General features: G+C 36.8%; 1 protein-coding gene across 1 annotated transcript; it reads right to left on the reverse strand.

Moving 5' to 3' along the window:
- Window positions 1-1,291: 1,291 nt before the first annotated feature.
- Window positions 1,292-23,109, reverse strand: LOC135076347 (potassium channel subfamily K member 1-like). Its single transcript, XM_063970840.1, has 5 exons — window positions 22,395-23,109; window positions 7,875-8,015; window positions 7,286-7,495; window positions 4,908-5,096; window positions 1,292-4,400 (listed from the first exon to the last, which is right to left on the reverse strand). Exons 1-5 carry the CDS (start codon window positions 22,747-22,749, stop codon window positions 4,099-4,101), a joined length of 1,197 nt encoding a protein of 398 aa, XP_063826910.1. The 5' UTR covers window positions 22,750-23,109; the 3' UTR covers window positions 1,292-4,098.
- Between the last annotated feature and the right edge of the window lie 647 nt (window positions 23,110-23,756).

Here is a 23,756-nt window from a genome sequence, read left to right on the forward strand (position 1 = left end):
CTATCACAGTCATGGCACTCAGCTCTGGATAATTTTATAGTAAACCTAAAACTAATGTTTTTGACAAATAATTTTGAATAAGATGCAAGTTCCGAGTTTATTTAACCGACTTTTTAAGTTTATTATTTAACAAAAAATAAATTGCACTTCTAAATCGTGTCGTCGGCATAGATTTAGTATGGAAGCTGGAAACATTGAATTTTGGGATAGTTCTAGTTTATTCTGTAACCTATTATTGGTACCGCTTGAAAGAGCTTGTGAAGCACTTTCAGGATCAGTAACCAGTTTTTCGAAATCTTGTATAGTTTAAAAATAATCGAGTGAGATCACTTATCGTTTCCACCCTGTATATGTGGACCGTTATGGTCAAGGCGCTAATCATCTATCCCTCACCAGGTGTTAACAGACATTTCTCACCCATTCCCCCGGACAAGGCGAGGAAGCACAATGTAGAGGTTTTACCTTCCAATAAAACCGCCATTGTGCTCCGAGCCTTGTCCGGGCATTTTATTGCCCCTGGTGAGAGCAATGAGCGATGGACGGCCGCCATGATGGGCGCCCACACTTGGTGGAGGGGATGATTCGCGCGGTTTGTAGTCTATGTTGCAGGAAAAAGGGCGGGAAACCAGTGTTGCCAGACGAAAAAACCTGTTAAAACGATGAAATCAGCAATAGCTCTCTCACCCATTCCCCCGGACAAGGCTCGGAGCACAATGGCGGTTTTATTGGAAGGTAAAACCTCTACATTTTTAACTTTTGGTTATGGCCACTTATTATTTCCGGTATTCCACTTTTGGCCATATTCCTGACCATGAACACTATTATTGTCGTTTCAAGATGGTTGGTTGGTCTCATGGTCTTAAAAGGCTTCATTTAACTTTGTTTAGATCATATTTCAATGGTACTTGGGAAATACATAATTTCCTCTCTTTCTTTTGCATATTATTTACATTGGGGGATTGTAATTTGAAGGGTACAGGGGCAAAACAAGGAATGTCCCTAAAATTCAAAAGTATATTTTTGATGGCAATATTTTTGATTTCCCGCGTATTTTTATTTGAAATTATACAAAAAGCGTAAAAACAAGTAGGTAGGTAATAGTCATTTATGTATTCATATTAGTAGTTTTTAACTTTAAGTGACACATAAGAATATTTTAAACTTCAACAAAATGTTCATTACACAGATATGGTTCATTACTTAACTTTTTGTTTTTGTGACATTTCTTGTTTTGCCCCTGTATCTACCCTTCATTTGTGTACAATAAATTTTATTGTAAATCAAACATTGATCCATTTTAAAGCGGATTTATTTAAGAATCATGGATACAGTTTGGCTTCTATCATGCGGTTCCATTCAATGCTTGTGTACTACTACGCACTACGTTCTATTCTACTAAACGGATATTGTAATTAAATCCATATTATCATTAAGATTATCATTACGTTTACAGTTATTTCATAGACATTTTAACACTCAATACTTAACTTATTATATTCTGCTACCTTATTTTCAAATAAAATTACATAGAATTCATTTACATTGTAAGAGGGCTTTTAAGATATAGCTGATGTTTCTCTGTAAATGATGGCATAAACAAAAGAACTACAAAGTACCTACTGAGGTATTTTATGATAGCAGGACAGATTAATTAAACTTTTAAATAGAGTTAACACGCTTTCAATCAACGATAAACAAAATAATTTGATTTGGTGTAAATATACTTTAGTTTTCTAAGTTATCTAATATTGTCATTAGTTGCATTCGATTTAATTGCAACAAAAAATTGATAACACAAACTTTTAAGAACGAAAAATACAAAGATTAAAAATTAGAAAAGTTTAAAATAATAAAGTGGTAGATCCTAAAACGAATAAACTAACGAAACTTTTATGTAACGCGCCATTATTACGATGGTGCCATTACTGCCAAAAACAATAATTAAATGGAGAAAAGTTGTTCTAGTCGATTTGGGTGACGACAGTTTAGTTGGTTGAGATAGAGTGTCTTAAGAATGACATAGTCAGATATAGGTGTGTTTTTTATAGAATTACATTTACTTAAAGATATACAACGTTGGTAGATACCTACCATACGTCTTCTATTTAAAATCGTAAGATTATATAAATGTTTTACTAATTATAAGTATTTGATACATATTTCTTCATTTTAAGCATCTTTAATATATTTCATCTACTAGAGACATATAATTTATACTTTAAATCCAAACGTTCTACTAAATTATTTGGTCATCTATCACACATAATTGATACGTACGTCAAGGTTTACCTAGTTTAACATTGATTAATAACACATATTATGTGTTTTGCAGACGATTGTCGTCGACAGTAAACCAGTTATTTTCACCAAAGAGATGACAAAAAGCATCGTCATTGAAAGAACCTTTTTTTTATTTTTTTAATGCAAAGATTAAGTTGATATGCAGTTTCCGTCCAAAGTAGGTATTTTTTGTAAATTCTTATAAGTTAGGAGCGTGTAAAACGTATACGTAGAGGGATGTACGTTGTAGTCAGTCTGTTCTGATATTACTTTGTTTTCGTCAATTTATCTGTATTTTCTTTCACCATGTTTGCGTAAAAAATCTATAAAAACAATTAGAAAAGTGTGAAAATTTGAAAAAACCGCGTCAGTCTTAAACTCAGTTCAACTAGTTAAACCAGCAGCTCTCTGAAACATCAAATGTGCTCATACCTTCAAGACTTCAAATGTTGAATAGCAAAGGACGGTTATCGATAAAATGGATTTTAACTTAAAACATAACGAAAGAGTCAGGGACGTGAATAACTTACCTTACGGTGTTGCTTCACACTTATATATTTTTATTATATTAATAAAAACAGTACAAACATACATAAATAAATGTTACTTCGCGCTTAATTTACCAATAATATAAATCAATCATGCACTAAATTATTTTGAGACAAGATATTAATAATTTTGTACCAACTAACTTCGAGTCGGACTCGACATTCGAATTATTAAATTTTTACAGTTCTTACAATAATTAAGTCTAACATTAATGGGATAGGGCGTATGGCACTGTAAGAAACATGAAGTAGGTAGGTACTACTATAGGTATTTAAACATCGAATTAAAAAAATAATAACGGCACGTCAATGCTAATTATATATAATAATGTCATAACGGGCACGGCTGAATATTCAGAAGAAGAAAGTGAGACAAACAGAAGGCAAGGAAAAAGAAAAAGTAGACGGATTAGTAGGTACATACCCTATCCTACGACTAATACATTAATGTATGTGCAATGTTAACAAATTAAACTACTAAATACATTGTAAAATACTAAATTAAAGGGAGTGGTTTTGTTTTAAACATTCCAACGAGCTAGCACCAGACGCCATCCGCGCGAGTCAAACTACCCGCGACGCGTAATATCTTACTACCCACACGAACTTGCACGCTTATAAGAAACTGGTGAAAGTGATAGGACAATCCAAAACGTAGATTAGAGAGAACTGTCGCCGTGTCGTCCTTGGCCAGTGCCGATTTTAGCGGGGATTGAAATTACGAAGTTTTAGGCTAAGTTGCACCACCTAACTTTGACCGTAAACGATAACCGATGTTTTTTGTATGGAATTTGACGGGTTTATGACGTTTTTAACAGGACTATTCCCACCTCTCGTTCCCACCGCTGCAACTCTTGTGTAGCCAGGATCTACAGCTTGACCGCCAATAAAAACCTAACCAGCGAAGGTCAAGTTTGTCCCGGGGGAAAGTTAAACTGTCATTGGATCCGCAACGAAATTAATCAGAAGAACATAAGAGGAGTTCGAAGTTAAGGTTCGACTTCCCTCCGTTGCAAAGCGGATGACAGGTGACAAACAGAAAGGTTTAGTAAGCAACCTTTATGAAAAGATAGTATGCACCACGGACAATAAATAAACATCAATTATTATTAAGGGGGCCTATCTTATGAGCTATTAGCTACCTGTCAATAAGATTTAAAAGTTTGTCAAAGTTAAAGTAAGATGGTGCAACCCAGCCTTAAAGTTTAGTTGAAGCAGCAGGCGCAGCTAAATTCGGCCCTGGTCGAGACAATAGTTGGTTGTGAGTCGTTCAATGCACTCGCATGTCTCGGGCGTGGACAGGTGTGGTGTCCTCAGGGCTTGGGCTGTCGTCCAGGTGGGGTCTGATGTGGACAACGGAACGGCGCTGGTCATGGTGGTTGAAGTCATCTCGCATCACCAGCCCGCCGATCCCGTACCCTTGGCCCATGACGCCTGAACCGCTAAGACGCATCTTCTCGGGATCCTCTTGAAGAGTCACGGAGGAGAACACGGTGCTGAAGTTCAGTTGGGGGATGTCGTAGAACACCGTCAGGGTCAGCATCATGAACGTCAGCCCGATGAGCAGGTAAACTGGAAAAACGATAGTTTAATTAGTGTTTTCAAGTTTAAAAGTTCTTTCATAGATTGAAGCTTCTGTTGACTGAATTTCAGTCTTAGAAAAAGAGTTTATATTAGAGGCCATTGTACCTATTAGTAAATAAATAGATAACTTTATAGAAAAAAACTCAGGGAAACTAATGCCCGTTTTCACCATCCATCCCTAATTTTTAAGTGACCCCTATGGTAACACATAATATAAATTTTGTTTTCATAGGAGTCACTTAAAAATTAGGGATTGATGGTGAAAACGAGCGTAACATTTTTATATAACTACCTATTTAAGTTTTGTGTGGATCAGTCTGTGATATGTGATATCACTGGAGACATAATATCTTAATTTCAACACGTTCATTTATACTCCGCTAGACACAATAGTAAAATGTGTTACATAATATAATGACCCCACAACGTAGCCACATTGTACAGAGTATTGTTGTGTTATGTAAGGTAGGTATAATAAGTAATAACGTCACTTACAAGTGGTGGCCACTTTGTACAGCGGCCTGTAAGCCTGCCCAGGGGAATCCCCGGGAATGTAGTCGCCCAGCCCGATGGTGGTCAGCGAGATGAAGCAGTAGTACAGCGAGTCCATGTAGTCCCAGTCGGGCTCCAGCGACGCGAATATACCCGCCGGGACAGCCATGAAGAGTCCCACCAATATTGATGCTGTAATGAAGTAGAAAAACTTTATTAACACAACAATACAATAAAAACAATTACTGAGCCACTGCGTCAATAGGCTAGCTCAGCATTTATCTTGACAATGACATGCTCGAAAGGATTTGTGAAGAAGCTGGTCTTTCGCGGACGCCTTTAATTTTGGCATCGCGCATCCCTTCGAGGAGACATCGACTCGAGTTCGGTATTCCTCAAAAGGGTGCGCAATGCAGGCCGTTCAAAATAATCATTACCAAATAAGAAACAATTGAAGGTATTAATAACAAATAAAGAAAGTTTCAACTGTTGCAAGGTGGCATGATCCGCATGCACCTATCGTATTAAGGCATTTTGTGCGAATGATGCAGTGCCACTTAGCGTGTAAGTATGTTCGCATATTCAACCCTAATACTTACACACCCTTTTAGATAAGACATTTGAAAAGAAATTATTAGTTAGCAAATTGGTACTATAGGTACAAATCCCCTTTACGGCTGTAGTAGGTTCTTCTTTTTTGAGTCATAACATGAAAGGCTGAAGAACAGTCATACTACTATGTATGTAATTACTAGGTACTAAGTAATAAGTAGGTAATTATGTAGAATGTGAAAGTGCCAGCATTTACCCATCAGTCATCGCCTTAACAACGCAAACACAATATTCCAATCCGCAGAAAACGAGAAAAATATTTGAGTTGCAGATTCCCTTCTATGATCTGAGGTTGCAGACGACTTCAGAGCAATCAAGTATTCAAACAGCTATGCCAGTGTTTATGTACGGCGGCACATCAAGCTTAATTCTTAGAATCTTATGTACTTGCAATAGATGCTATTTTCCAACAAAGACTGTACAGTCTGATGGGCTGTTGAAAGTATAGCTTTTCAAGACCTCTAACTCCAACTTGGTATTACATTTCCAACCGCTCTAGTACTTGTTTAGAGTATCATTGTTATGCAGGCAATGAATGTGCACGAGAAAAATGACTTGTTTTATTCAAAAGACGTTGCATTGTAGCAACTTGTTTAGAATAATGTTCATATAGTAGTTAGTTTGCTAGGTTCATTTTATTTGTAATAGAATACATTCCAACTTGATTTAGCAATTCTGCGGGCTATGTCAGTCACTCTAGTTCTCCTACGAATCTCCTCATTTCTGATTTGATCACGCAGGGAAACTCCGAGCATAGCACGCTCCTTGGGGGAGGCCTTTGTCCAGCAGTGGACGTCTTTCGGCTGAAACGAACGAACATTCTAACTACTAAGTCATAAGTAGGCAATGGTTTTATAGAGTGCTCGTAATGTGTTTGATTTTTAATCTGTTTGTATGGTCTGGATATTTTCTATCCTAGTCCTCAAAAAAAAAAAATCAAAAAATCAAAAATGTTTTATTCGTTAACAAACCAACTTTTACAAAAATTGTGGTGACATACCTAGTAAGTAAAAGTATACCTGTATCAGGTAGTCACCGCCCATTCAGACAGTGCTAGTTTTGGGTAAGTTTAACAAACAAAAAAACAAAATGGTTATTAATTAGATTACAAACTTGAAGTAGAAGGTAAAGAAAAAATATAAGGTGAATTAGAAAATATGGTGTTTGTAAGTGTGTGTGTGTGTGTGTGTGTATGCGTGTGTGTGTGTGTGTGTGTGTGTTATGTTGTATTATGTTAAGTTATGATAGAGAGTGATTTTACGTTTTTATATGCCTTTTTTAACTTTCAGGTATTTTGATTTTTATATATTATTTTTTAAAAGTGTTTCGGTATCCAAATAGCTAAGCGATTTTAACCAGAGTGTAAGTTTCTCTCTTCCTAGGTATGCAATGTAAAAAAACACGAGAACTTTTTATATCAGTCGTTTGACTAAGTAGGTCCTATATTGTACAAAGCTTGTGATTTGTTTAATTTGGGACTACTTAGATGTCACAGTTCTAAAATGTCTAAGGATATTATTATATCTCCGTTTTTTCTTCTTTCGTGTCCCATAAGTAACGATACCTGTAAAGACTAAACTTTAAGTTTAAACCGTATTCACAAACGTTACGATGAGGTCTCACAGTGCGCGTGGACGCACAGGGAGACCAATCACAGAGAGCTCTATTTAACGCTGTGCTTTCGATTTGCTGCTTCACTTAAGCAAGTATCGTTTGTAAATACGGGCGTTAGTTGCTTAACTTTGGATAGGTACCTACTTAGTACTTACCCATAATAGTCAAATGCATGACCCGGATAGTGAACGGCTGGAAGAGGTGCCCCAGGGAAGCATTCAGGGTCCTCAGCAGCGCCGTCGCTGGCACCAGCAGGCGCTCAACGAAGGCCGACAGCAGAACCAGGGTCAACGGGATTCCGAACAGGGCGTACACCATGCAGAACAACTTGCCTGGCTTCGAGAGAGGAGTCACGTGGCCGTAACCTGGGGAGAAGTTACTTGTGTTAATGTATCTGGGTTTCGGATTGATCAACGAAAGGCATTTTATCGAAATCCACTTTTCTACAAAGAGTCATTTCTTCGAAAAGCCAAATGCATTTTTTTTTACTCCAAAATATGTTCGAAAGCAAAAAATAAGTAGAGTAGAGAGCCATTATGGTCTCGTCTTGGCCATATTTCCCATGAAAATATTTTTGGTGGGATAATACTTACCACTGCTGAACATAGGACCGGTCGGTAGCTGCATACAGCGCCTTCCTGCCACCTTTAGGAGGTCGTGGGTCCACCTTGTTATGGAAATCATTGGGGAAGGCCTATGTTCAGCAGTAGACGTCCTATGGCTGAAATGACGATGAATACTTACCAATAGTGGTCACCACAGTGGACGAGAAGAACAAGGATTGTCCAAAGCTCCAGTTGGGCCCGCCGTTGACGTTCTTGGATGCTGACACTCCGACGTTGCTGGCTCGGATCACCTCATCCAGCAGGGCCTCCAAGGCTTCGTCTGTAGGCAAAAATATCGAAGTTACTGTAGGGTGCATGCAAAGTGCAACGCACACAAATATTGTCTGCTGTCCATTTCATTAATTGTGTAGTTCGGTCCTCCAGTCAATCGGTAGCACGACTACGGGACACGCTTGCACTTGCATAATAAATGCCATACATTGAATACTACGCCTCACTATAAATGCCATACATTGAACGCGCCTAATTATTTGTTATACCACACCCTTCTGGCTAGGCTAGACTAGACTAAAGGCAATATTCTTTACTAAACTGAGAACAATCACACAGAGTTTTCGAATGCACTTGCATGACTAACTTTCTGTAAGCAAATAAATAACACGCCTAACCTAAACATTAACTTTCTTCACTCATTCAACTCTTCGTGGAGTCGTTGCTCAGGCGTCAGACTCCCAATGGGCCAATATGTTTATTTAGGTAAGATAAACTTCAGAGGGCATTTATAAGAGGGATTCTGTGTTCTGCTAACCTTCTAAAGTTCATAAAGATGTGGTAATTGTTAAGTTAGCTTCAAGCACAATCATTAGTAAGTCGTTTAGCATAATGAATTAGTAGATCAGCATCCCTGATATGACATCTCACTAAATAATAAGTAAGAACGTAGCAAATATAAGTGGATTTGGAACGCTTCGTCTTAAAAAAATGCTTTAATTAATTACAAAGCAAAAGCACACACAATAAATACTGTTCTAGTCATATTTAAGAGCAACTAAGGCAATACCAAAAAGTTTTATGAACTTGTACCTACTACGGTGCCAAACTAATAAGGTGAAGGTGGCAAAGTGCGCCTACTGAGCAAGTGCGCCTACCACAAATATCTCGAAAACTACCGACTGGATATTAGTAGTGACACCTTACATCGATGCTATAAACTAAATTATAGTTCTTGGTGATAGTCACAGATGGCTCTAGTCATGTGAGTTTGAGACACGCGCTATTTTATTTTCACTGTCATTCAAAGTGTTTAGGAGAGATGACCATGTGGTGATCATCGTCCTAAATCTCAAGAAATTGAGTGTTTACCAACATACGAGTGAGGTAAGTGCACAATTTAAATATTTTTCTTTAAGATTCTGACTTTATATAACTCCTATCTAGTAAAATTTATATATTTATTGCAAGTTAAATATTCTAACCTCAAATTCGCATAGTCGGGAAAGCGCGCCATACTGACTTTTGATATGGCGCACTTCGCCGCAATCCAGAGGTTACCAACCTTTTAAAACGTGTCTTTTTTATAAGCTTTTATTTAACTTGTTTGTATGGTTGGGTCTAATCTTGCAAATGAATTTCAAATTATACACGTTTATTAGTGACAAGTGACCCGTCCCGCCCGGTTTCGCAAGGGTAGACATTACTCACCACCCGTCAACTTACCCACCAACTTATCCACCAAAATTTACCCGCCACGCCAGCCCACCCGCCAACATACCCGCCACGCCAACTCACCTGCAACGCCAACTTAACCGCCAACTCACCCACTGATTCACGCCTAATATATTTTCCGCAGCACACGCGATGACAGACATTTTATGGCTTTTTTTTTCACCTTGGGTTTACATTATTGTATTTTTCGTAGGGATCTCTATTTTATTTTTAAATAAGATATAAGTCCCAACGGCCATCGTCTCTACGAGCTATGTGCCCCGCCCACTGCCACTTGATTTTAGCAATTCTGCGAGCTATGTCGGTTACTTTGGTTCTCCTGCGGATCTCCTCATTTCTGATTCGATCACGCAGGGAAACTCCGAGCATAGCCCGCTCCATCGCCCTTTGGGTGACCTTGAGCCTTCTTATGAGGCCCATAGTAAGCGAAGCGAAGTTCTCGAGTGGCGACCACGGGCTGGAAGACGTAGCGTGGGCAGGCCTCCTACTAGGTGGACCGACGATCTGGTAAAGGTCGCGGGAAGAGCCTGGATGCGGGCAGCGCAGCCGTTCATTGTGGAAAACCTTGGGGGAGGCCTTTGTCCAGCAGTGGACGTCATTTGGCTGAAAAAAAAAAAAAAAAAGAAAAAAGATATAAGTAGCCTATGCTAGTCAAGGATAGTGTAGCATTCTAATGGTGTTTTTTTTAATCGGTCCAGTAGTTCGCCTCAAAAATTTTTTACCCCTTGGGTTACATTATTGTATTTTTTGTACATGACTGGCCCTTTTATGTATTTACTCGATCTCTTTCACTCTTGTTAAGTTGTTGTCTGGGTAACAAGCCTTGCTTGGTAAATATTTTTGATTATTTTTTACAACTAATTTTTAGAAGATGTTTTTTTTGTTTTCGTCACCTAGTAGGTACTTATTGTTAAGAATTTATAATAAATACTTATTATACTTAATATTTAACTGATTTTAAATCCTTTTTAAGGTTCCGTAGTAAACTATGAACTTTAACTATGAACTATGAACTACTTGACACTCGATTATCAATATTAAGAAAAAAGGTTTATATCCCCTGATTTAAGATAGTATGGCGCACTTAGCCGAAATTTGGTTTAAAATCCATAGATTCTTCTAGAACGTGGCTATAAAAAAAAAGAAAGTGTTATGCGTTTCGTTGCTTGTTTTTTTATAATAATATATGTCTGTTTTTATTCTAATGCTTTATTATTGCGTTTTGTTAATACCAGGCGCACTTCCCCGATTTGTCGGTAAAGTGCGCCTAGGGTTCATGTTTTATAATTTTGTGCTAAAATTCATTGGTTTACTGTTCAGATTCCAATGGCACGAAATTGGTTGTAGTTGTAAAACATCACTGATCCTTTTGGTACGACAAGTGTCATTCGTGAACTTAAGTATCACAAGTTATATTGCACTAAAGTCAACTATGCAAAAAGTATGGCGCACTTTGCCCCCCTCACCTTAAATAGAGAAATTAAGGACATTAAAAATAGAATGTAATAATTTTATTTTAAGGCTCTTACACTTATTAAAGTTTTACGACATCGTATCTTTAATATGTTGCACATATTTCGTGTCGCCCACACGTTGAACTTTGCTCAAGTTGACCTACTTCGTGTGTTTGTAGCCTGAGCATAGAAACTGGCCCATTTACGATCGCACTATAAGCCCTGTGAAGTACTTCGTACCTACTTCCTAAGAAAGCTATCGACATTTTAGATTTTAAGTTGTTTTAAATGGTTTTGCTTATAAATAGTGCTCAGTAAAGTTAAGTAACTTTAGTAATTATTACTTACTTGTGCAGTGGAGGAATTTAATTGTGACCAAAAGTGAATTTGCAATTTTTTTTACAAAATTAGGAATTTATAATTTATTTTAAATTTATTTCGAGTTTTCCCTTGAGTTTTCCTTAATTATTCAGTGAACCAATTGAAAACATTTAACATACTGATATTACCACTTAATAACAATAGTAAATAGTTGTAGTTGTAAATACACCGTAAACACACAGTCTTACAAAGTTAGGTCTTCTTATTTTTAATGGCAATAACTTCAAAGTTACAAACGCTACAAGTAGTCGCAGTAGGTATTTCTCCAAAGTTCAGTTTTGCCGCAGGAGTCATGAATAATGGATACATACGAATGAAATATACACTGGCCGGTGGCCGCAACGCTCCACAATTTGCCCTGGTTTAAATTAAACAGTTGTAAAAGTACATCGCTCGAGATGAACTGTAATTTTGCTACGAACAACCGTAGTAGTCGTAGCATACTGAATTACTACGCTGCTACGAACTTATGCCTTCAGAATGAGGGTTTTCACGTATGAAAAATCCGCCGGATGGCAATACGTAGACGCGAACGCGAGGTCCAAATGCTGCATGATTGGTTATTTTTGACATGACATTGACAGATGTCAAAATCCACCAATCACGCAGCAGTCAGACCCCACATCCACGTCCCGCCATCTAGCGGATCTTTCATACGCGAAAACCCTCATTCGGATTACATCAAACTTAGATCTTTAATGAGAATATACATGAATAGCGCGACTGTAGTGCGATGTGACCAATGACCATAATAATTTAAGAGTATGTATTATGAAACTGAGTCTTTGAATTTGCATTGAAAGCATGAGTCTTTCAATCATTGTTACTTTTTGTTTGAAATATTATTTACTGCAACTGCCAGTGTCTTTGACGATTCACGAACACTTTGTAGGTAGGTATTTAGTTGTGCTAAAGTGTACTAGAGATTATGAGACGTTATAAAATTGCAACAGAATCCTTTACAGAACAGGACCTCATTTCTACCAGTTTTCACCTTTAAATAAATAAGCCGCTTACGTACAATGTCGCAAATGATGTGTAAGCTTCTCGAAGTGCTGAACTTTTAATTAACGGAAAGGCTCGGATTCTGCCATCAACACAACTCCTATGAATATGAATAATTCAGACAAACTAATTATTTCTTAATAGGAAACTCCTCAATAGTCCCGAGTGTGACAATTTTAATAGTCTCAACTTTTCGTTTGGTTAAACGCTTATTAGTCATTTCTTGAGTGTGATCAGCGATTAATGAACGCTTAAACCATTCTTAAAAATCTTTGTGCATTATTTATACAAAAAATTGTGATTCATATTATCCTATCCTACTTAATTTTAACTTACTGAAAATTTGAGGAAGAAAGGATGGATTTTTCACGTTTAAGCCACTCAACCGATTTAGGTGGACTTTTGCAGGTATACAGATAGTTTGAAACCTTGGGAATCCTAGGAAAAACATAGGCTTTTGGAAGGGAAGAAAACATTCTGTTACAGACCGAAATCGACGCGGCAAATGCTATTTAGTTAGGAAATAAATAAATACAAGGAAATTCCTCATACTTAATCTTAATGCAAACATAAAAACGTTTAAGTATGTAAATAATCAGTATGTAATGATTTCTGACGATGTCGTTAAATAGAAAGTCCCTTAGGTTAATAAGGTTATCTTGAACATATAAACCAATATTAATTGTGTGATAATGTAACAAATGTACCTACAGTTGTGGACATGTTTCAAGTGTAGGTACTTTGCGATAAATAATTACGTGTCATTATCCTAGATAATAATAATAATAACACAGATAACCTATTTAATGAGGTTATTTAACGCTTATGGTAACATCTTCATAATACATTAATACCGACTTTCAATAATACAACTAATTACTCAGCTAAAACTATGTATTTAATTTGAAATGGCCATATTAATACAATAATACCTTCTTAAAATGCCTTTTTTCTGATAACGAAATTAGTAGAATATAAACTTCAAATTGTAGATAAGTAGAATAGAATCAAAAACTTTATTTGTTATTATTTTTATGATACTCATTGTGAAGTTTAATTTTAAAATAAACAACGTAACTTTCTCTTGCTTGCGTAACGCAGTTAGGTAAAAAGCCACTTTGTCAAAGTGTTAGTAACCACAATCAAAGTACACATAAAGTAGATATTATTGGTTATTTAATTGTAATGTAGGACGTGATAAGCATACGACTTATCTTATCGCAACTTCGTAACATTGCCTCTGGTTTGACCTTTAGGGTTTTAGAAACTTGTAAATTGTTAATTAACTTTATAATAATATAAATAAAGAACAAAGGGTCATTTTCTGTTGTTAATGTGGGCGTCAGGCACGTAACACTGATTTCAGTATCAATTATATTTTTTTACTTTCATTTTGTGTGGTAGTCCGCCTTTAAGTAAGGCAGTTGTGGGACTCGTAGAATAACATCTTGTTTTAATTAATTAATACACTGTTTTTTTTTTCATCACAGCGCCTTCATTGTCAAAATTAGTAACAATACAATACTTAGCTAAAAATTTGTTACAACTACATGCACCTAACTACAGTTTTATATGTATGACCCTAGTATACCTACATAAGCCTACTCGGCTTATTCAATACGAAGAATGCAACAAAAGCATGTTACATACTACCCCCTACTAGTCCTACTACACGACTTTATTCGACTTTGTATCTAAGAAACTTTCAACCAAGAAAATTAAATACAGGGTGATTTTTGTATCAGTATCCAAATTTTCAGGATCGACTCAGAATCAGTAACTTAATTGATTTACGTAAAGAAAACAAAACTTTTTTCTCCATATTCTCCATATTTAATTATTTTCATCCGCTGCGCGCGGTTTCCAAATTGAAGTGGAAAATTTGCTTCGTTCATGGAAACACAGTTCACAGTTAACTGCAAAGCTTAATAGACATAATAGTGAGCGAAAATAAGCAATAACCTTTAAACTTAAGATATGGGCACCCGCGGATTAGACTTTCAATATTTTTTTGCGAAAAATACCACAATTAAAAATAATTACGATAAAGTTGTATTGTCAAATGATTCTAACGAGCTTATTAAAAAATTTGGATACTGATAACAAAGTCACCCTGTATGTGTTTCTGTGAAAATTACTTATGTTCACAATTTATCTAAAGCGAGACACAAAATAAGCTTTTCTAAACTACGAGTATGGAATCAAGACTATTCCCATATCTCCATCCCACTTCTGCAACTCCTCTGTAGCCAGGCCCCACTATGAAACTCAGGACTTAACAAAAACTTAAGAAGTGAACCTACCTTGCCTGAACCTGAACTTGCTTTGGTGGTGGTACGTTGGCAACACTAGGGGGTATGTAATCTGATAACCCCCAGGTCGCGTCGTCACAAGTGACGTTACAAAGTGCACTAGAAGATGGAATATTCCATTAGGGAAAAGGTTACATAAATGGAAAATGATATCTATGGCAGTGGTGCTAAATCACAAATTCTATAATAAGAATTATCAACCTATAGAAGTGCACTGCTACATAGGACTCCCTAATATGTGCCATAATTGTAGTAGTTAAGTAATGACTAGTCGTAGTTAATAATATAAAGCATAAAAACCATCAGGTGATCCGTCTGCTCGTTTGCCTCCTGTCACATAAAAAAACATAACTGTACTGTTACGGCAAATAACTTCATTGTTGACTGAGTAAACAACAATTTAAATATAGATTTAGATCTTTTGAAAGAAAACTTTTAATTGGGATACCAAAGTCACGAAGTCAGTTGAAGATATTTTAAGAATGCAAAACAGCTCATTGATACCTACACCTTGACAGTTATACTCAGTTGGTTCCACTCAACTGACACTAATTTTCATCCTATCTAGACTGTAAATCATCCAGATAGCGTTGTGGAGCAGAGTATTGTACCCGCGAGCATTGGCAGGGGGTACGCGATAGCCGGGTCAGAACAGCGTGTGCGCAGGTCACAAGTCAACGCACGTGACGTCACAAAATGGCTGAATGACACGTGACTTTCCAATAACTCTATGCTTTCCACGACTGAGCTTTATTTCCTTCTAGTAGGTTTTTATCGTTTAAAAACCGTCTTAATGTGTTTTTTGTTAAGGGCTATTAAATAAAGAGGCATAATAGAAATAAGAAGTTGAGATTAGATTGGATCAATCGTTTAAGACGGAGAGGTAGGTAGTTTGTTTGCCATAACGCATAAAATATCCCTAACGGGAACAAATTCCCTAACAACACTATAGCAGTTATACATCTGCTAACAGTAGTTATTCTAGTGATTGCAAAGGGAAAATAATCTTGACTCCAGTGAAACAAATTGAGTACTGGCTAAGAATCATCAGTAAAGGGCTATTTATAAGTAAAGAAAGGTTAAGGAAAACGATAATAGAAGGGCCGAGGATCCCTAAAAATGAAGGAGCTGGACCATTACCGTCTGTCGCCTATCGATAGTTATTGCAGTGCGGCGATCTGTGCTAACGCTCGGCAGCTGGGTCACGGGCCACTTGCTTAGTAACTGCAGCCAGCGATTCACCCCTTTGTAAAACGAAAAAAGTACTAAGAGGTAACAGCGTTGTTTCTTTTCGTCTCGGCGAAATCATCATTTAGGAAATACGTCTAAAAAGGTGTCTTAGCTGTGTGCTTCTGGAAGAATGTAAAAACCACTGCTACTTATTCTTCTCTCACTTATCCTAAAGGGCGCCTAAGAGACAAATATCTCAGGACAGAAGCGAACATCAGGCTTCCCCAACTATACTCAACATCAAATAAACCGCACCTTCCGCGACGCGAACTTTAACGATTTTCTTCTGACACAATCATGGTGCCCCAACAATATTGGTGTTATTTGAAAGCCCAATAAATATCCTTAAAGAAAAACACATTTAATTTCTTAATAAATGATTAACATATACCATAAATGTGACTTGAAGAAATACCTCATAGGTGGGCCCAAAGCCCACCTATGGGATCAATTAGACCAATTTTTATGGTTATAAAACCAAATAATGATCTCACGTGTCCTCTTTAACAGATGGATAGCAATTAAACCCAACTTAACAGTTTTATAGCCATAAAAGTTGGCTCTAGCGTAACTACTTACTTATTTTTTGAAGAAGTGACTCTGGATCCTTCTAAAGACACATTTTTGGGGTAAAAACCTTTCCTTTAATGAAATGAAGGTTAGAACTAGGCTTTTAAATGGTACCAATATTGGTGGTAAGTGGGGATGCATACGTTTGAAAATGCTTGTTGCGGAAGGTGCGAATTATTTGACGTCGAGTGTAGTTTGGTCAGCTTTGAGAGTGAGTTAATCAGTAAATTAGATTAAAATCTTGCTCCTACAGTAGACTTAACGACGATGTTGAAAATATCTTATTTTTAAGAGGTGGTACCCGAACCCGAGACAACTAAGATATAGCTAAACCAGTAGAGACTGAATGGCCTGACGATGGTGATGTCGAAAAGTACTTAACTCCAGGCAGTGGTACTCGAGATAGCAATATTGCTCACACGATCAAGCAGTACAACAAACAGTCGCTTGCTCAAGCTACACGCCTGTTTCACGCTGTTATTTGTCTTTTGTAAATAAAAAATATCTTACTTCTGCTAGTGGTAACTAAATGTTCTGACGATAATGATGTCGAAAAGTCCTTAACTCCAGGCAGTGGTACTCGAGATAGCAATATTGCTAACACGATCAAGCAGTACGACAAACAGTCGCTCGCTCAAGCCACACACCCGCTTCACGCTGTTATGTCTTTTGTAAATTAAAAAATATCTTACTTCTGCTAGTGGTAACTAAATGTTCTGACGATAATGATGTCGAAAAGTCCTTAACTCCAGGCAGTGGTACTCGAGATAGCAATATTGCTAACACGATCAAGCAGTACGACAAACAGTCGCTCGCTCAAGCCACACACCCGCTTCACGCTGTTATGTCTTTTGTAAATTAAAAAATATCTTACTTCTGCTAGTGGTAACTAAATGTTCTGACGATAATGATGTCGAAAAGTCCTTAACTCCAGGCAGTGGTACTCGAGATAGCAATATTGCTAACACGATCAAGCAGTACGACAAACAGTCGCTCGCTCAAGCCACACACCCGCTTCACGCTGTTATGTCTTTTGTAAATTAAAAAATATCTTACTTCTGCTAGTGGTAACTAAATGTTCTGACGATAATGATGTCGAAAAGTCCTTAACTCCAGGCAGTGGTACTCGCGATAGCAAATTGCTAACACGATCAAGTAGTACGACAAACAGTCGCTCGCTCCAGCCACACGCCCGCTTCACGCTGTTATGTCTTTTGTAAATTAAAAAATATCTTACTTTTGCTAGTGGAGACTAACACCCGTATTCACAAATGATGCTTGCATTAGTGAAGCCGCAAATCGAACGCACAGCGTTGAATAGAGCTCTGTGATTGGTTCGTGTGAGACCTGTGCGTGCGCGCACTGTGAGACCTCATAGTAATGTTTGTGAATACGGGCGTATATGTCCTGACGATGATGATGTCGAAAAGTCCTTATTTTCAGGCAGTGGTACACGAGATACACGTTCAAGTAGTAAGACAAACAGTCGCTCGCTCAAGCCACACGCCCGCTGCACGCTACGGGTCATGCTATCGTATCGGGGGTGTGGCCAATGTAGTGGCGTGTCGCGCTGCACTTGATAGCAGGAACTCTTGCGTCATTAGCGGGATTGGAAATTTCCTTTCAATCGTCACGGGGTTAAGATTCTGGTATAGGATAGGTAAGGAAGCTCAACATTTGATTCAATTTCAACATACGTTACAGTTTTTCATTGGTTGAATTTCTGTTAGGCTGGGTTGTACTATTTTACTTTAACTACAGGGTGGAATTTTGTAATGCCACCTGGAGAGAAAGTACTCTTAATACTGCAGATAGAAAATGTTAATAGAACTCTTTTATGGAAAGTACGTCTAAGAACATAAGTATTACTGAACAAAAGGATTTATTAAAATAACTTTCTTTCATCATAACCCAGCCACAGAATAATCAATCTATGCAGCTTGTATACCTTGATTTTTTAGAATCCAGCAGAGATGTAAACAAACACTTTTATACACAATTACACCATAATCACTTACGTGTTCATAATATCATACACATTATTTCACAAGCCCATGAAACCAACTTTATTTTCACGTTTATACAAGTTTGAAATCAATCTTTGAAACAAATTATTTTAGCAAAATACGTGGACGATGAAAATTTGTGAGACTTGTCAAATTGACTTGACGTTTAAAATCATGTGTTATCTCCATATTGTCTATCACTTGTCTCTGACACATCAGTGCTGTAACCTGTGAGTCATAGACAATAATCTGTAATTTTAATCGATATTATTTTAAGTATTCACTTATTCCGATTATTGATTAATTTTATATTGGAGATAACGTAAAATTATTTTTCTACTTTTAGTGTATACTTTTTCGGAGTCAGTTTAATTTTTAGTCGGTTTTATTTAAACAAAATTATTTTACTTTTTTATGCAATTATTCTTACGTATTGTTCCATTGCTTATTTTTCTATATAAGTAAATAAAATAAAAGAAAATAAAAATCTTTTTTCAATTGATAGCATCTTAAATAACCTAGCCTAGCGGAATAGAGCAACAAAGAACTGAGCGAGCGAGATGTCACTAGTAGCAACACTGTCAAACAGAACTTTTTGCAACTATTTGAAGTTTAATGACTTTACGGATAATTGATCGTTTTACTGTCCAGTGTGTTTTTTGATTACATCTGTGCATACAGTTTGTTTCCTGTTCTCGAAAATTTCATAATCAGTTCACATTCAATGTTGCGACTTTGTTGCATATTTTTAGTATTTTGACGATCACCCGGCGATGATACGCAAGTACTACAATAATTTCACTTCGCGATTAACGAGAGGTTTTGTCGCATCACTAGTTCACAGACTAAAAATATTTTTATGTCAGTTGGCCATATTTGATGACATTTCTGCTGATTTCTAAAAAATTAGACTGTAAGTGATTTATTCAAGCAAATAATTTGTCTTTGAAATTGATCGATCTAAGGCAAATAAAATAAAAGCACCGTGTAAAAGTTTTATTCTACCACACAAAAACGTTAAAATTACTTGAAATCTTGAATCGATATTAGGTAAGATTTTATTCTGACTTTCTCATTTTATTGTATTCGTCGTCTAATTTAAATCTATTTGTATTATCTCAAAAAAACCAAAAAATAGTCCTTTTCACGAGTATCTACCTACTACGGCTTTACATTGTGTATCTAATAAATATTTTGCAGAAATTACCTGTGTATATTATGTGACGTAGGGAATATTGTGGCTTTGACCTCTAATTCACACAAAATACCCAACCCTCGTTTGATTGTGGTTTGATTATGATTTTTACGCGTTGAATAAAAAAGGGCTTCACTTAGCTTGAAATGTATTTCACATTTTATTTTGCACTTGAATGGTTTTTTACTTCGAATGAAGATAAAAACTTTGTATGAACTTCTTGGAAAATAATGAATGCTTGCGCTATTTCTTCTCAGCATTGGTCTACATTATAAGCTACCAAAGCAGTGGTACTTTGTAAAAAAGTAAGTCTTTTTTGGGACTAACTTAGTAAAGGCGTTTTTCAAAACCCTAATTAAATAATGTGACAGACTTTACTTTATGAGAGTGATACCTACGTAATGTTTGTGCACTATATTCGTTTGATATTTATAGTTTATTGTCATTCCCCAACTTTATATCAGAGCGGTAAAAATCGTTTTCTTGCCGTCGAGGGTTTGAACAGGAGAATCTTTTTGACAAGGGTTCGTAATTTGGCACGCACCTGCCAGGCACCGATCTTTGGGAGATCTCCTGGGGATCTTTATAGTAATCACCTAATGGAGACCCCGCGGCCAGATGTTGGCAATAATCCTATACCACAGATAATATAATACCCTATACTTTACGTGGGCTTTAGTGAACTTAGAATTATAGAAAAAAATTGCAGGCCTAAACGAATTTTGATGCCCTATTTCATTTCCTTCAAGATTTTTCCAAAAGGTAGGCTACCTACTAAATAAATCGAGCAAATATTGTACCTACCCCTACTGGGAATCGAACCCCGGACCTCTTGAAACGGGTGGTCTTACCGCTAAACCACACTGGCGATAAACTAACTATTAGTTAGTCAATACTAATATTATAAAGAGGTAAAGTTTGTGTGTTTGTATATTTGTTAATTTGTAAGGGGTAATCTCGGGATCTACTGAACCAATTTTAAAATAGAAAGCCAAATTATTGCTGAGTGTCATAGGTTATATAAAAAACCGGAAAATTCCACGCGGGCGAAGCCGCGAAACTACTAGTAATATAAAAAAATATATTTCTTTTGCTTTGATAGTGTTTTACTATCTGCAATGACCCAGCTATTGGGTAGGTACTTATTAAGTAGGTAAATTACCTATTATCTTCGTTTTCAGTACCCTGAGTCACGGATCCAACACACGATCGTCATGCGGGCTACAAACAGGTACTTACCAAGTAAGTGGCACTGATAAGGTACTTTCTTGTTTAATTATTACGTTTCTAAGTAATAACACAGAGTACCTACCTACTAATAATTACGGGACGAGGCTGGGTTGCACCATCTTACTTTAATTTTAACAAACGTCAAGAGACTCTTGACAAGAGTATTAAACTCCATACAAAAAACACCGGTTATGATTATAGTCACGGTTAAAATAAGGTGGTACAACTCAGCCCAAGTAATGACACTGAATAATAATAGTAATAATTTACGGGACGTTCATTACAGTGTTTGTGATTTTACAAGGACAAGAAGATTCTTATCACACTTATTAGAGCTATATTTAAAAATACGCAGAATATTTTTCCCGTAGATAATAACACTCATCTATAAGAGAATCTCATTTGTTTACATTCGCTAATTAGTTTATTTAAAATAATAACATACTTTTCAATAGTTCGGTATTGTAATCGCTCTGTATATTAATGAGTTTCTAACATAATGTGTTACCTAAGTTTTATTATTTTCTTATCTATGTGTTTGCGGATTATCTGAGTTTATTTAGACTTAAGATTAGTAGTCATTAGTTCCTGGTTTGTTTTTTCGTTCCGTGTTTTATCATAGTTAATATAGGCATTGATTTTAAAATAGAGACACCGTGTCTCTCATGTTTCTCTATTTTAATTGAAATGGAAAAAAAAGTTTAAAATTTTAGATATCTATTGATTTTGTTGGAAATGTATAAAGTTGATTGTGATCTTATGTCGTCTATTGAAGAAAAAGCTTTCGTTCTCTTTTTTAACAAACTAGGTGACAATGCTTTGCTAGATACAAGAAATTACAAAATTAAAGAACAAAGCCTCATTTTTATCCAATTTGAATTAAAATACATACTTAGTTGACCTTTTACAAATAAAGATATATCTATGATCCGGTGTAGGCGCGTACCTTATTTCGAAACCAAACTAGTTTAAGAATTTTGAGAAGGTGCAGGGCTTAATATTATACACGGACCGGTCAAACCGGTGCACGGTGTCGTAATGAACGCGGTTTTCTTGAATTCTAGTCGATCATCAAAAAACTTATTAAGTACAGTCAACACTACAGCATTTAACATGTATTTTTGTTGCAATCCTAGCGCTTATCACCACTGCATAAGTAGCCACCGTCTTTAGCTTGTTATGATGTTGTTTGTACATTAATTGCTGTTTGATGTTAAAATAATTGTGCAATCAATGAACGACTATAAAATTGTAACCCTTTGAAAGTCAAAAATGTGTATTATTGTTATTATCAGTGCTCATGAGACAAATAACCTTCATCATAAGTGATTATGGTAATCTGTGCCTATATGGGATTCGAATCTGCAACCGAGCTAGCTCTCTCTCTCAATCCAAAGCCTATATAACTTGACCACAAGGCCCTAAGTCGGCAGTAAGTCGTTGAGTCAGTAATTAATTAGACGAATAAGTAAAGTGGTTTCGCGGTTAGTCCTTCTGGCCAGTTCAATCAAGTTAAGCTAATTTAATTAAGGTATCAATGTCTAGCTGTGTTGTGCTGTTAATTAATTGTGTTTATTTCAGATTATTTACCTGTGACGTTGGGGTATTGCAGCATGAACTCCTGCTTCGCCTTGATGACATCAAGCCTGATCTGGTTCTCCATGGGAGCTTCGAGCGCTGAGAACACCAGTGCACCAGTGACTAGGTACACCATGTAGAACACCACGTAGATCAGCAGTAGACAGGTGAACCTCGCCTTCCCAAAGAAACGGGATGTAGCAAACAGAGGCTGGAATGGGGGGTGCTCCTCCTCATACAAAATCTCCCTCTCAACAATCATCTTCTTCGGGTATGGAAACAGCTGGCTGTGCACGATCATGTCATCGTCACTCCTCGAACTCATGCTCCCGTAGGAGTGGATCCTCGGATACCTCGACTTCTCCATCACGAAAAAATAAAAAGTCAATTTTAGAATTTAAATTCCGAATTTCGAACGCGCGAAAGTAACACAACTTTTTTTATCTAGCCGGCTTGTTACCACAATATTGTTCCAGAACACAAACCAAATCCCGGAACGCGGGTCGATTTGGTCAACTGTACTTGTAGAAACGTTTGGGATGATTCGGCTCGAAGAAAAGCGCGATGATTTCCGTCACTTTAGTGTCGCGTCGGCATTTTTCGAGTTTAAGAATGACCATTTTGATACATTTTAGTGGAGCTTGGGTGTGAATTTGATATGGCGGAAGCCTGCGTGCGTGCTGTGTGCCGGGCAGTGACCGCTGATCGACTGGCGCGTCGTTGAAGCGGCTTGATAAATAACACTCGCCTTATCAACGTCGTTGTGTTGTCAGACGGTGTTCGTCAATTACCTTGGAGCCGCGGGTATAACAACATTGGCGATTGGGGATTGGGCACGGTATCCGATCATAATCTCATTTGAATGTTACGATTACGACTCGCGTTCTTTTATCGCCTGAGTTTTGATTCGGTTCGGAATTTTTATTTCAATTGGGCAGACATTAAAATGTAATTATTAACTTTATTACTTATGATTTTGTCTCAGTACCTACGTATTGACCTTGTTGACCTTGTTGTTTAGTTAGTATTTTGTACTCGTCATTATTCATTGAAAAAATCATTACATTGCTCTGAAGGGGATGCTTATTTTTTGTGACTTTTTATTTTTGGGTTTTCAATTATTTTGGTTTGGTTATAATATCATAACATATTTTATGTACCTATGTAAAGATGACATAATTATCGTTCGAGAGTGGACACTTCGCTGTAATTACCAAAGCATCAATATATTTGGTTCCATTTCCCTGTTATTATGAAGATCGTCCATAATTGGCAACCCCGATACAACTGGGATTGTTATAATATAGAGAAATATTGATTAATTACGTACTATTTGCTATACGCGCTTATCTGTCCGTTACTATGATATGGGAT

The sequence above is a fragment of the Ostrinia nubilalis genome, chromosome 11 (assembly GCF_963855985.1).
Source record: "Ostrinia nubilalis chromosome 11, ilOstNubi1.1, whole genome shotgun sequence".
Classification (NCBI taxonomy): domain Eukaryota; kingdom Metazoa; phylum Arthropoda; class Insecta; order Lepidoptera; family Crambidae; genus Ostrinia; species Ostrinia nubilalis.